General features: G+C 39.1%; 1 protein-coding gene across 1 annotated transcript in view; it reads left to right on the forward strand.

The window, feature by feature from the left end:
• The first annotated feature begins 4,815 nt into the window (after positions 1-4,815).
• Positions 4,816-12,863, forward strand: part of LOC117530101 (matrix metalloproteinase-17-like) — a 239,263-nt gene continuing 231,215 nt past the window's right edge. The window contains exon 1 of the mRNA XM_034193041.1: positions 4,816-4,821. Within this exon, the coding sequence (XP_034048932.1) occupies positions 4,816-4,821 (6 nt within the window). The remainder of the gene's footprint in view (positions 4,822-12,863) is intronic.

Here is a 12,863-nt window from a genome sequence, read left to right on the forward strand (position 1 = left end):
TAAGTACTTATGTATCTGTGATTTCTTAGTTTTTCATTTTCAGTAAATTTGCAAAAAGCTAAAAAAAATAAATAAATAAAATAAACCAAAAACGCTGTTTCTACATTGTTATTATGGGGGTAAAACAGAATTTCATTCATTTTGGAATAAGGCTGAAACATTAAAAAATGTGGAAAAAGTGCAGCACTGTGAATACTTTGCAGTGCAAGCTTGTGGTGTGACTGGGAGATTACTGTACGCTTCAATTTTAATTCTTTAACAGGTTTAAAAATGAATGTTCTTAAATGTGTTAAAGGAGAAAAGGGAACGAGTGCTTGTTGTCCACTTTGTTTCCCATTTTCCTGTGTGTCATGAAAAAATGTGCCCCAGGCAGCTGCCCGCTTCGCCCGCAATCAAAAACTGCATCTGTTGCTGTCACTTCTTGTTCATGTGTGGTTGTTTGTCCTGGTAAGTTGTATGGTTGGGTCTCCTCGGCATCTCACTTCTCATCACTTCACAGTTATTGCCTTCACTACTTGTCTTCCATTCTTGTCTGTCTTCGTGTTCTTTTGGTGGTCGGCCCTTCCTGATAGAAGTTGTCGGTTGGCTTTGAGTAGGATGGTGTAGGCTGATCGGGAAGGGTGGATGGGGGTCACACACAAACACCACGTTCACTCACGCACCACATACCTTCTGTCTTGCAAGAATAAATTGCATATATGTGTATTAATGGACATAAATGGACTGCATTTATATAGCGCTTTTCCATCTGCATCAGACGCTCAAAGCGCTTTACAATTATGCCTCACATTCACCCCGATGTCAGGGTGCTGCCATACAAGGCGCTCACTACACACCGGGAGCAATGGGGGATTAAAGGCCTTGCCCAAGAGCCCTTAGTGACATAAATGGTTCTGCCAGTGTGCCATTTGTCATTACTATATATGCAGACGGGGGGAAGGGGAAAAAAAGAGAAAAAAAACACTCCTGCATGAACATAAGAGTATTGATTTTTGCATTTTACCAAGACACATATTAAAACTGTTTTACACTAGGTATATTCTTGTATTTTCTAATTATTTCATCTATAATAGCCAAGTGGTGTGTGTGTGTGTGTTTTGTTTTTTAAATTTTTGGTTTCATATTGGAAAAACAAATGATACCACATTTCACTTTTTTAATGAAAGGCAGCGTGATCGATATTTATTGGACCCTGTGTTCCACCGGACACAGTGAAAGGGTCAATGCTAGCTTCACACCAACACAGGTAACATTTTCACACCAAGTCCTCATGTTCTTTAAATAGTGAGTGCACTTGTGCTACCTTGTATGCTCAAGCTGAGTGGTCTTGAAATGAGATGTGGCCAGGCACAAAATGTGATCACGCTGTTGACTACCAAAAACATCATCAAACGTGGGTGTAGAGTTTAACTGCGATTGACTACATGGAGACATTCAGATACGCCTCATGTACATTCTGCTTATATACAAGCTGAATTAAAAAGAAATACAAGTAAACGGTCACAAAAAAAATGCAAAACTTCACTTCAGGGAGCTTTGGTGGCTGCTCTCCACTTGCTCATTTTGATGCATTGCGGACTGATTTGAGCACATGCCAACATGCTCTCAATCAATTTGGCTGTCATTGCTAATATGCACTGTTGCTGCAGTCATATTTATATTTACAAAATAACAGGACGCTTCTTAAGCAAGAACATGAAAACAGTTCTGTTTGTTTGTTGGTCGGAGAGTTTGTCAAAACAAAAATGTCAAGCCACCTTGAGGAACAACAAGCACCAAAGAAAAAGAGCAACAGTTTCTTCTTCTGTTACAGCTGGATGATTTTTTTTCCTGACCTTTTTAGCTACAGCTCTGCCATTTGTTCCAGCGTTGAAGTGCAGTCTTTATGTACAGTTTGTCAAGAATACAGGAACTATAGACTTTCAGATGTTTAGGTCCAATCACAGGGGCAGTCACATCCCTGTTTGTGTGTCTTATTAGAGTTTCTGTGGCTGTTTGGAGCCCAGTTCCCTATACAAGCATTAAAACATCTTCATAGAAACTAAGATTAGGGAGTCACTTCCAGCTTTGCTTTTGATGCTCCAATTCTTGCAAAACATATTATACTCCAAATCAAAGCTTTAGCTCTGTGAATAAATTTTACGCCTCTTAATGGCCTTTTGTCCTTTTTGTCAGATCAGATGGTGAAGACGAATGGTTGACTACATGGCTTAATGTTTTTTTTTGTGTGTGTGTGTGTACTTGTTTTCTCCTGTTTTATATCAGTGCTGTATCGATATGCTGAGTCAGCTGTTTTCTGACTACTGCATCGAGAGGGACTCCAATCACTTTTGGGCGAAACTTGAGTGAACTCTCAATCACCGGACAGAGGCTTAATGAAAACAAGATTTCATTTCATTAACAGGGCAGTGAGCCCATTTAGTTTGGTTCTAGATGTGGAATGATGAATACCAGACATGAATGGTGAAGATGAAGAATAGATGAAGGTGGACATGTCTACCTGCGTGGTCGCATCCAGGACCCAAGGCAGATCCATGGTGCAGTAGTTGTGGTAATGTACAGTACCATTATGTGCTCCCAAACCTCAGAGACTAAAGGGTTAGCCAACATGGAGTTTTGGGACAATTACTGCAGAAATCAAACCCCATGCAGAAAGACTGGTCTTGAGAAGTCTTACAGAGATACAGAATCTTATTAATGTTATATTGTTATAATGATGATACTTGTACAAGAGTAGATAAAGGCTGAATCTCAATTGTACCCCTTACCCCTTCCCCTCCATTTTGCGCAGGCACGAGAGAAAGAGGGGTGTCTCAATTCTCTTTTTGGAACGAGGCGGAGGGGTAGGCGGAGGGCTACAAGCCCCTTCAAATGGAGTGAATCTGGATGCATACTCCGTTTGGAGGGGTAGGAGGAGCTTACTGCTGTCTTCACAGAAACAAACATGGAGCCGAAAGAGCCGCACAAATGTAAGTGGCTTTCATTATAAATTACACTGTTTAGAAAGTTATAACTTGCCAAAAACTTTACAGGCAATTGCCTATGACAGCAACGTGCACGCTGCTGGATGCATGTTGAGTATATTGTCGTTCTGAAGAATATCGTAACTTCGCTTGTGTGCTGAGCCGTTATAATGCACATACACACACGAACGCTACAATAAGACACTTTTATATCTCACAATGGAGAAAATCATGATAAAGGATAAGCACGTTAATTTGTATGTTCATAAATCTTTGGATAATAGTGATTCCTGCTGTTGGATTTCAAGGTCTGTAATGTGTGTGTATTTTGTAAACAAACAGAGAGCCCTGAGCACACTCATCTCCTAATAAGCTTTCAGGCAGAAAATGAGAAGTTTCATCAATGGGAGTAAGTTGGAAAATATATACACACACACGTATATGTGTAACACATAACCTGACGTCCTAACAGACTGCTGTTATTTGTCAAGGAAATTTCTAAAGGAAATAGGGCTGGATGCAAAAAATGGGAGAATTTGAAAAAGAAATATAAGTTTAACAGAACTAGATGCAGCCCATAACATACATACAGGTGCTGGTCATATAATTAGAATATCATGAAAAAGTTTATTTATTTCAGTAATTCCATTCAAAAAGTGAAACTTGTATAATGTATACATTCATACCACACAGACTGATATATTTCAAGTGTTTATTTATTTTAATTACGTATTAATTAAGTAATTAATTACTAATCAATCAATTAATGATTAACCAATTAACATTATTAATTATTACTACTATTAATGATTATTATTAGTATTATTAACATGAATTAATTACAATTAATTCATTATTAATGCTATTTATTATTGTTATAAATTACAAATTAATTAAATTAATGATTAATACCACAAAATTATCCGACATGATTGCGATGCATCAAAGAAATCTGTGACTTCTTTTATTTCTTTACATTTACGCAGAAAGGTGAGAAAATAAAAACAGGCCACTGCAGCAAGTCTCGCTTCAGTTGCCATGTTGACAAACAGTGAAGATGGGCAGTTTTTTTTTTCCTGTAAGGCAGAGGGGTGTCTCAATTCATAGGGCTAGAGGCATACCCCTTCGCTTTACCCCTTGATTTAAAGGGGTAGGGGTAGGGGTAAGGCCAAGGGGAAGGGGTACAAAAGAGAATTGAGATTGGGCCAAAGTAGCACTGTTCTTCTAAAATGTTGGAAATGTGGGTGTAATTCTTGTTTGTCAGAACCAAACTTGTGTCTTCAATTTTTAAGATCTTATGGTCATCATTGTCCCACTTGTTCAGGTCTGCGTTGCTGTGGCAGTAAACCAAGCAGCTCATCCCACACTTCTCTATCCTTGGCCAAGTCGTCTAACTAACTCTTCCTGGTGGATTCCAAAAAGGCTCCCAGACTAGCTGAGAGATATAATCCCTCCAGCATGTCCTGGGTCTTCCCTGGAGCCTCCTCACTGTTGGATGTGCCTCCTTAGGGAGACAACCAGAGCTTCTTCACCAGATGCCCGGACCACCTGAGGTGACTCCTTTTAGTGCAAAGAAGCAGCTGCTCTACCCAGTCCCTCCCGGACATTCAAGCTTCTCACCAAGTGCAGAGGAGCTACAGAGGAGCCTCATTTCCAATGCTTGTACTTATTCTTTTGGTCACTACTCAAAGCTCATGACCATAGGTGAGGATAGGAATGTAAGTCAAGAGCATCACCTTTTGGCTCACTTATCCCCAGGACCTCAGACTCAGTTCTAGACTGTCTGATCTCATGCTCCATCTTACCCCCACTCATGAACAAGACCTCAGACCTCATGGCTGTGCACGATTCGATGAAGGTCAGTTAGACTATAAAATAACAATATTAAAGCAGAGCAAATGAAGAAAGTTTAAAGCATAGCTCCTGGAAAATGACATTTATAAGACAAACTTCATGAATGCTTTTTCATTCAGAAAATGAAACTGAGGTTATAATAGTTTTTTCCATTATTTTAATGAGTCCTTCCCTAGCAAACTTATTGGACAAGCTCTGTTTGTACAATTGGTTCTTGTACACAGTGAGTACAAGGACATCTGTCCAGTGCCAGCCAGGGGAGTAAAGAGGAATAACATTGCAGTCCTACCTTTTTGTTTATTTGTTTTTTTTTTGTTTTTGTTTTTCTTTGGGGGGAGTTTTCCCCCCAAAAGGAATTACAGCTATGCTGCATTCTAAACCTAACCCCATTTTTTCCCGTTTGCAAAATCTCTTAATTTTCTTTTTGTTTTTGTTTTTCTTCAATAAATGCAGTTTGTGCACAAACATCAATTTGAGAGGAAAGGCATTTTTCATCTCAATTTATAATTGAAATTTTGAGTTCCCTAATTTTAAATAAATAAAAGTATTTTCTTTGATGCAGCACTTCACTTGTGCCTTTCTACCATATAATTAGCAGACCTGCTCCAAGGTCCAAAACACAATCTCCCCTTTATCATGCATTATCAAACATGATAGATTGTATTGTGTTTTGAATGTGCATTGTCTTATAAAAAAAAGTGTTTTACTGATACTTCTATCTGTGTTTATGAAACCTTTTTTTAAAACTATAGTAGTAACTTGACACATTGCACTGATTACAGCAGCCGAGCAAAAAGTGGCAGATCTGTTCACAACAACTCTGCGTGCTGCGTGTTGATATTTGTGGATGGTTGGGGCAATTCTTTGCAACATCAAATACATGTTTGATGTGCAAAGTAGCTGGCAGATAAAATACTGTCTACTGCTATCATCATCTCGTCCAACCAACAGCAGGGCAGTCAGAATTCAAAATATGCCCACATCTGGGCTGTATGCACTGATGTATGGAGATTTTTTTTTTTTGTAAACACTAACTTGCTACCATTGTGGAATTGTTTGATAGTTACAGTTCAAACACTATGTGCCATATTTCAGGATGGACTTCAGGTTTCTGTTGGATCCCATCTATGTGAACACCAGTCAAGGAGTATGCAGATTGTAGAGGTTCATTAAAATATGTCAGGTTTTTAAAGAATCTTAATAGAGGCAGATCTTGATACTTGGAGGAGTCAGTGTTCAACATGTTTCAGCATAGCACATGATGCCTGAAGCCTAGTGTCCACATGTTCCCATTCAGGTATTCTCCAGATATCAGGAAGCAAATGTCATCTGAAGCCACAGAAAAGAGAAACTGAAGCTGGTAGTGACCTTAATACTGGTGACACTGATTCACGGGATGCAATATTTTGCCGCCTGCTTGCTGTGCTGTCATGGTGAGCTTTAGGATAACAGATCGGGTACAGGTCTGCATCACTGTTTTATACAAATCTAATGCCGTCAGCTTGTAGCAGCATTCCCAGGACACTGCAGACGGCTAGTTAAGCCACCGTGATCTTGCCGGTAACCCAGTCGGGTTCCTAATGATTTCTGTCGGCGTCAAAATTTTGTTCCCAATAATCCCCATGATCCCGACACTCCAGATGGTGCACAACGTGCTCCAGGATGTACATGTATGTTTGCAGATGGGTTGCTGCATGGTTGGTGATCATCCCGTGAGTTTGCCATTTTGCAGTTTTTTCTATCGGGAAGCCAACTGCAAACTAAACGGTCGCATGTGGACAGGGGGTTTAAGCTTTCTTAACATAAATGTTTCAAAGGTATTGAAATGTTTCCGGTAAGTGTTTCAAAATTATCCAAGACTAATTTGCAGTCCCAACAAGATTCAGATTTAGAAATTCAGATTCTTTATTGACATTGTAACAAGTACAACAAAAGGTAAGGTGCAAGGCTTTCAGTACAAATATTAACCTGAGTAAACCACATGCAGACATAAAAGGTCTGAGGAAGAAAAGAAAAGAAACAAAATTTTACAGAATGAAACAGGTGTGTTCAATGTGCAAATAAAAAATATATAAGTATGTGGTAGCAAAAAAGATTGTCTTGCATTGCATTTAGAGTGGAATTTGGTTCCATTTAGAGTGCAAATTTGGTTCCATACATTTGGCACCATTGCACTCTGCCTCGATCGCCTCGTTGAATGGTATGTTCCAGCTTTCACCTCATGAAATATTCGTACCATTGAACTCATAAACATTCATTAAGAAATGTTGCACTCATTTCAAGTGTGACATGTGAGAACAAAAAGTTCTGGCACTTCCACAACCACATGTTCTAGCCATTCCTTAATCCATTTTAATTTCCCATTCTGCTGTAAATTTTGGCCTATGTTGTGATGTCTCTATTTTCACAGATGGTAGAACATCCTCCAAAACACGAGTGCTTCAGTGATTTCAAACTATTTTGAAATAGTGTTTTGAGTTTCCTCATGTGTAATTTGCATTATCAACAACGTTTGAGTACCCACCCACCCACTTACCCACCCACTTGCACTTTTGCTGTCCAAGCCCTACACTGTTACCAGCACATCAAATTCTGTCTGTAAATGCATGATTAAATAAAAATCTTCCAAATAAGTATTCATTGGGGGAAAAAAAAAACACGGAAAATGGAACAGCATAGGAGCCTTTTGGTTTATTTATTTATTTGTATTGCTAGAGTTTTAACATCAAATATGAATCCACAGGATGACAGGTGATGTACTGAGACATTAAGAGGTGATGAAACACAGACTGATGAAAAACTGAGGAGGCTGCAGTGGCGAGAACATCACATCCATGATGCATTGTGTGGCTGCTTTTCCTGTGGTGCGGCTCTTTATAATCTGTCAGGGTCACAGCACCATTCAGCAACAGGAGAGCAAGCAGTACCAGTGAAACTAGCCCTTCTTCTGCTGACACTTATTAAAATTGGAGAAATGTAGCTCAACCTACACGCCCACACTCATAGGCCAAGAGGAAAGCAACGCTAAGCTTATGGGCAGCCCACAGACAGGAGCAATCAGCGCAGACTACCTCAGGTTTTTTTTACAGGTTAAAATGAACACAAATATTCATTTGCTACAGATCAATTAATTGTTTGATGTTTGCACTCTCGCTCTGTGTGGGGTTGCAGGATGAAAAGGGAAAAAAAATATTCTCTCTACGCAGGTGTAGACAAGCTGCAGGCACATTTTTTAGAAAAGCATTTCCAATCGAGGACGCCATCGCTCGTGCAGAACCTTCAGGCAGGAGGACCCATGTGGATCGCACGCAACTCTGATTAACATGGGCATCCGTGGTATGCACAACCTCCTGACTTCTCGCATTTCTGCTTTCAATTTCTGCTGGATTTCACTTAGACTCCAGGGAACAAAGACGAAGGAGATGAGAGATGTTAAAGCTGCAGACATTCAACTTTTCAGCTGTGCTGCTGCTGCTTGTCGTGCATTCAGCCCAGAAATCAGATTCCATTATGCTGTGCTGCAGCAGGTGCAACTGCAGAAACAGTTGAGTCCAGTCAACAGTCATCACAGAAAAAAAGGCAAAGAAAATGGAACTGTCAACATATTAGATTAGAATATGAATACAATTATACAACAAAAAAGGTTTATAAATAGTATTTGTGTACATTATTACCCTTGGAAGCTCCACCCTCTATATGTTTGAAGCCTCCTGACTGCATCAGTTATGACTCAGCGTAGCAACATAGCTGCTATATTTGTATTGGGTGGTAACAGAGTGGATTGTGCATGTGTCCTTCTACGACTAGGACACGTAAGACATATAACAGCCGTGAAGTTCTTTGGTGCTGGTGTTTATTCTCGGATACCGTGGGATGAGTATAATTGGAACCTTGCTCATGTGTAGCACCTTGAGGTGACTTAAGTGGTGATGTTACGCTGTATAATTAAATTGAACTGAACAAGAGACCAGGTGTTGCCCTGGATGGAGATGCCAGTACATCCCAGTTTACTTCAACAGCCAAGGCCAGTAACTCTTTCCAGCTGGGTGGACTGTTCTAATGCTGATGAAGCATCTTGTCCAAGGCCACAGACAGGTCTTCTGACAGCGAATTAGATCCAGGTCTACAGATTAGTAGCCCAACTCTTTCGACCTGCTCCTGTTTGGTGGGGAGAAATACTTTCCGCTTTAAGTTTTGTTTATTAACACTTAGTGGAAACTGACAAAGGAGCTGACTGGAAACCACAGCAGTGTCTTTAATAGTAAAAATTCTTGAATAAATAATTTAAAAAGTTAACTCCCATCTGCTTCATCCTGCTGAGTCTAGGGATAAACAAAGGCACCATTAGGCCTTTACAGAACTTCTACTTCAGTTTTGTTATTACATACAGTGGTGAGGAGTGCAAATATCCACTTTTATATAATAAATAAATAAATACTTGTCATTTGATTGGATTGTGGGATTCATTTTTTGTACTATTCTATAGAAAAAATAGTAAGTCGTAGGATTTACATCATTTTTCACGCAATTTGGTTCATGTTACCATTCATTTTCATTCCATAAGCTTCTTTGCTTTGAATAACTCCACTACCTTTTCATAAAATGTGTCCATGATGTAAAGAAGGCATCTATAACATATGGACTTTGCCTAGGTGTCATCTAAAACAAATAATGAATTTTTCCATTCATTATGTAAAGAATGTTACACTCAGACATTCATTATTTGTGTACTGAACCCACGTACATAATGCATTTCACATATAAACAGCAGAAACTCTACACTCAACATTAGATCTGGTTTTGTTGGTATACGACACAACAGTTTGTTTGACCACATTTCAACACCAACACGCCCTTGGGCGCACAGATGGCATTTATACACTTGCTACTTAAACATGGCATCAGATATCAAAATAACAATTGCATCAGTGTGCAACTATCAATGACATTTGAGCTGGATCCTTGGTGACTTTTAATTATCTTGCTAAAAATATCCAGAAAATGACCCCTTTAACTTCAGCTGCAGCATTCATATAAAACCAACATTATGTCTTCAGAATCACCGTGGAAAATAATATGAAAGTGATGAAACACTTCATGCGGAGTGAGCCTGGATTCCTGAACCTGTTGTTAACATAAATTTAAATGTTTTGACCTTTTATTTGCCGGGAGACCTGCTGTGAGACACAATATTCAGATTAGTTTTTGGAAAAGACACATGTGACTGGGATAGAAACAGTAAAAAAAAAAGCAGAAAACATTGAGTTTGTAGCAACAAACATATTTTTCATACGTTTCTCCTCTGGCCCGGCGATGAGCAACTGCTGTGTCTACAGTAAGCAAATTGAAATTTATGAGTTTGTGCATGTGCTGCATGTGTGATGATGTTGCAGAGAAGAGGATGATTAATTCACAATGAACAGCATTCTTTAAATTCTGATGGTGGCTGCTTGATCATTTCTTATGCCAACAGGTCAGTAAGAGCAAATGTTTAACATAATGTAGTCAGATATTTGAGCTTGGTGGTTGTTACAGTGTGGTGCCTTTTTATTTTATTTATTTATTTTATTATTTTAACAGATTTCAAATTATTATGGAACACAAAACATACATAAATAAGTATGGCTGTCTTTTCTGAGAACAAAGCAGGGTGATAACAGCACTTCATGGCATAATTATCTGCTGCTCCTTACTGTGATGGATATACAGTTGGGACCATAAATATTTGGACAGTAACAGTTTTTGTAATTTTACAGGTACATCATACACACACACACTGCCTTTAACATTGCGAGATGGAATGTTTTAGGAGGTTTCCATCACTTTTTCTGAGATTAATACATAGAGCATTTCGGGGGAGGGGGGGTATTCAAGTCCTCACTTTGTCATTTCAGCAGTATATTTAATTTGGTGCACATTCCTGTAAATATCTGGATTTTATGAATCAAAATATGAATTTTTAAATGTTGCATTCATAGTGGTTGAGGGCACGTTAAGAAATTAGGCTACACGCCTGCAATTCTGTATGATCACAGAGTGTGCGTGTGTGGGGAGGCATTTATTTTTGATTGAATGAGCAAGACGTGATTAAACTGTTATGGTGCAAAAAAAGAGTTATTGTCATGATCACAGACACAAATTGACTGGACACAATTTCTGGACTCTGACACAAAAAATGGAAATTCAAAAGCTTTACTCGGTTTCCAGGCAGGGTTCAGTACACAGGACAGTAAACGATATACAGCAACAGTGTCCAAAATATAAGGCGGCAGGCGAGGTCAAACAACAGGTGGATAGTCGGTACACAGCAAGACATGAACGGGTAACTCGGACACTGAGACAAAAAGGCTGGAAACGTAGGCATAAAGCACAAACGATCTAGCAAAGAGATGACGGAACCATGAGGCTTAAATAACAGGTATGATGAGGGATGATCAGAAGCAGGTGCGGGGAAGAGGGCGTGGCACAAAAAAGGAACAGATACACCCAGACCAAACCCCAACAGAAAGACAAGAGCTTGCAAACAGAAAAACACCAACCAGAACTCTCAGAAAAACCCACACATGCAATAAAACACTAAAATAAATCAACATCTCAACATAACCCCACAACCCCCAACCATGACAGTTATAGGCTTCTATGTTTGTGCAACCTTTGTCTGTTGCATCACCAGTTCAACAGCTTCATGGTGGAGTGGAACAGACTTCAACTTTGTTACAGTTTCCAGAAAGGAAATTCAAGCCCAGATTTTTTGTTTTCTTGGATAGAAATCCTCCTTCATGATAGGTATTGTTGCCAATTATCCCCATGCACATATCTTTGGTCAATTGGACAGTTGCCTAAATTTCAGCCTTGGCTATTGGGCTTTTCATCCCCTGCTGGCTGAAGGCCTGAAGGGGGATTATGTTGTGGTGATGTCTGTCAGTCTGTCTATCTTTCTACAAAAGGGAATAAGTCTTCTAAAATGAACTATCACATACCTTGAAATGTTATCAGACTGTACCAAGCACTTGTACCAAAGCAGCACTTGGATCATTTTTCTTTACTTTAGTTTACATTCTGTACCAAGGTGGAGCAAATGTTGTGTAGTGCCAAGGCACAGTCTGACTTTTCCCTAATGACTTCTGGCATTCGTCAGGAATGTGTTCAGTCTTCAACTCCATTTAATACCTGCATGGACTGGATGTTGATGTCTTATCAGAGGGGAAAAATTGACTGACTTTTCCAATTAAGCTGTAGAAACATCTCAAGGATGATCAGTGGAAAGAGGATGCACCTGAGCTTTCATGGCAAAGGCTGTGAATACGTATGTACATGTTCTTTCTTAGGGTTTTTATTTTTTTTAATAAATTTACAGAAATAACAAAAAAAACTTTTTTCACATTATTATGGGGTATTGTGTGTCATGTTTTGAGCTAAAAAAAATATCCATTTTGGAAATAGGCTGTAACATAACAAAATATGAAAACAGTGAAGCACTGTGAATACTTTCTGAATGCACTGTACATATGATATTGATTAATTGAACTTCTGAGGAAAAAAACTTTCCACAATAGTGATTTACCTTTGCTTGTAATCTAGTTTGTGATGTCCTCTTGTTAATGGACTTAGTAGTGAACAAGACATGAGCATAGCAAGCTGAATTCAGACTATCAACAACAAAGTTATTCTCTTCCCCGCTCATTCTTTGTCTCGTTATTGTCGTTTTCGGTCCTGTGTTTCTCTGAACTTTCCCTCAGGTTCCTCAGTTGCTAATCAAACATCTCAGACACACTGCAAAAACTTTTAAATTATAAACACAGTCTGGAAGTCAGACGATACAACACTGAAAAGAAAAGACACCTTACTGATTCCTAATGAGGCAAAATTCATTTTAAAAAGCCCTTATGTTGCAATTGTATCAAAGTAATATATGAATAGTGATATACAGTAGAGGTGGTGGTTGCAACCCCCACCCCACCCCAACCCCAAGCCACTGACCAAAGGTGCGATAAAGGTCTTGCATAAAGACAAGACTGTCTGAACACTGCTGACGGCAGAATTAGA

Source organism: Thalassophryne amazonica, chromosome 17 (assembly GCF_902500255.1).
Source record: "Thalassophryne amazonica chromosome 17, fThaAma1.1, whole genome shotgun sequence".
In the NCBI taxonomy this organism is placed as follows: domain Eukaryota; kingdom Metazoa; phylum Chordata; class Actinopteri; order Batrachoidiformes; family Batrachoididae; genus Thalassophryne; species Thalassophryne amazonica.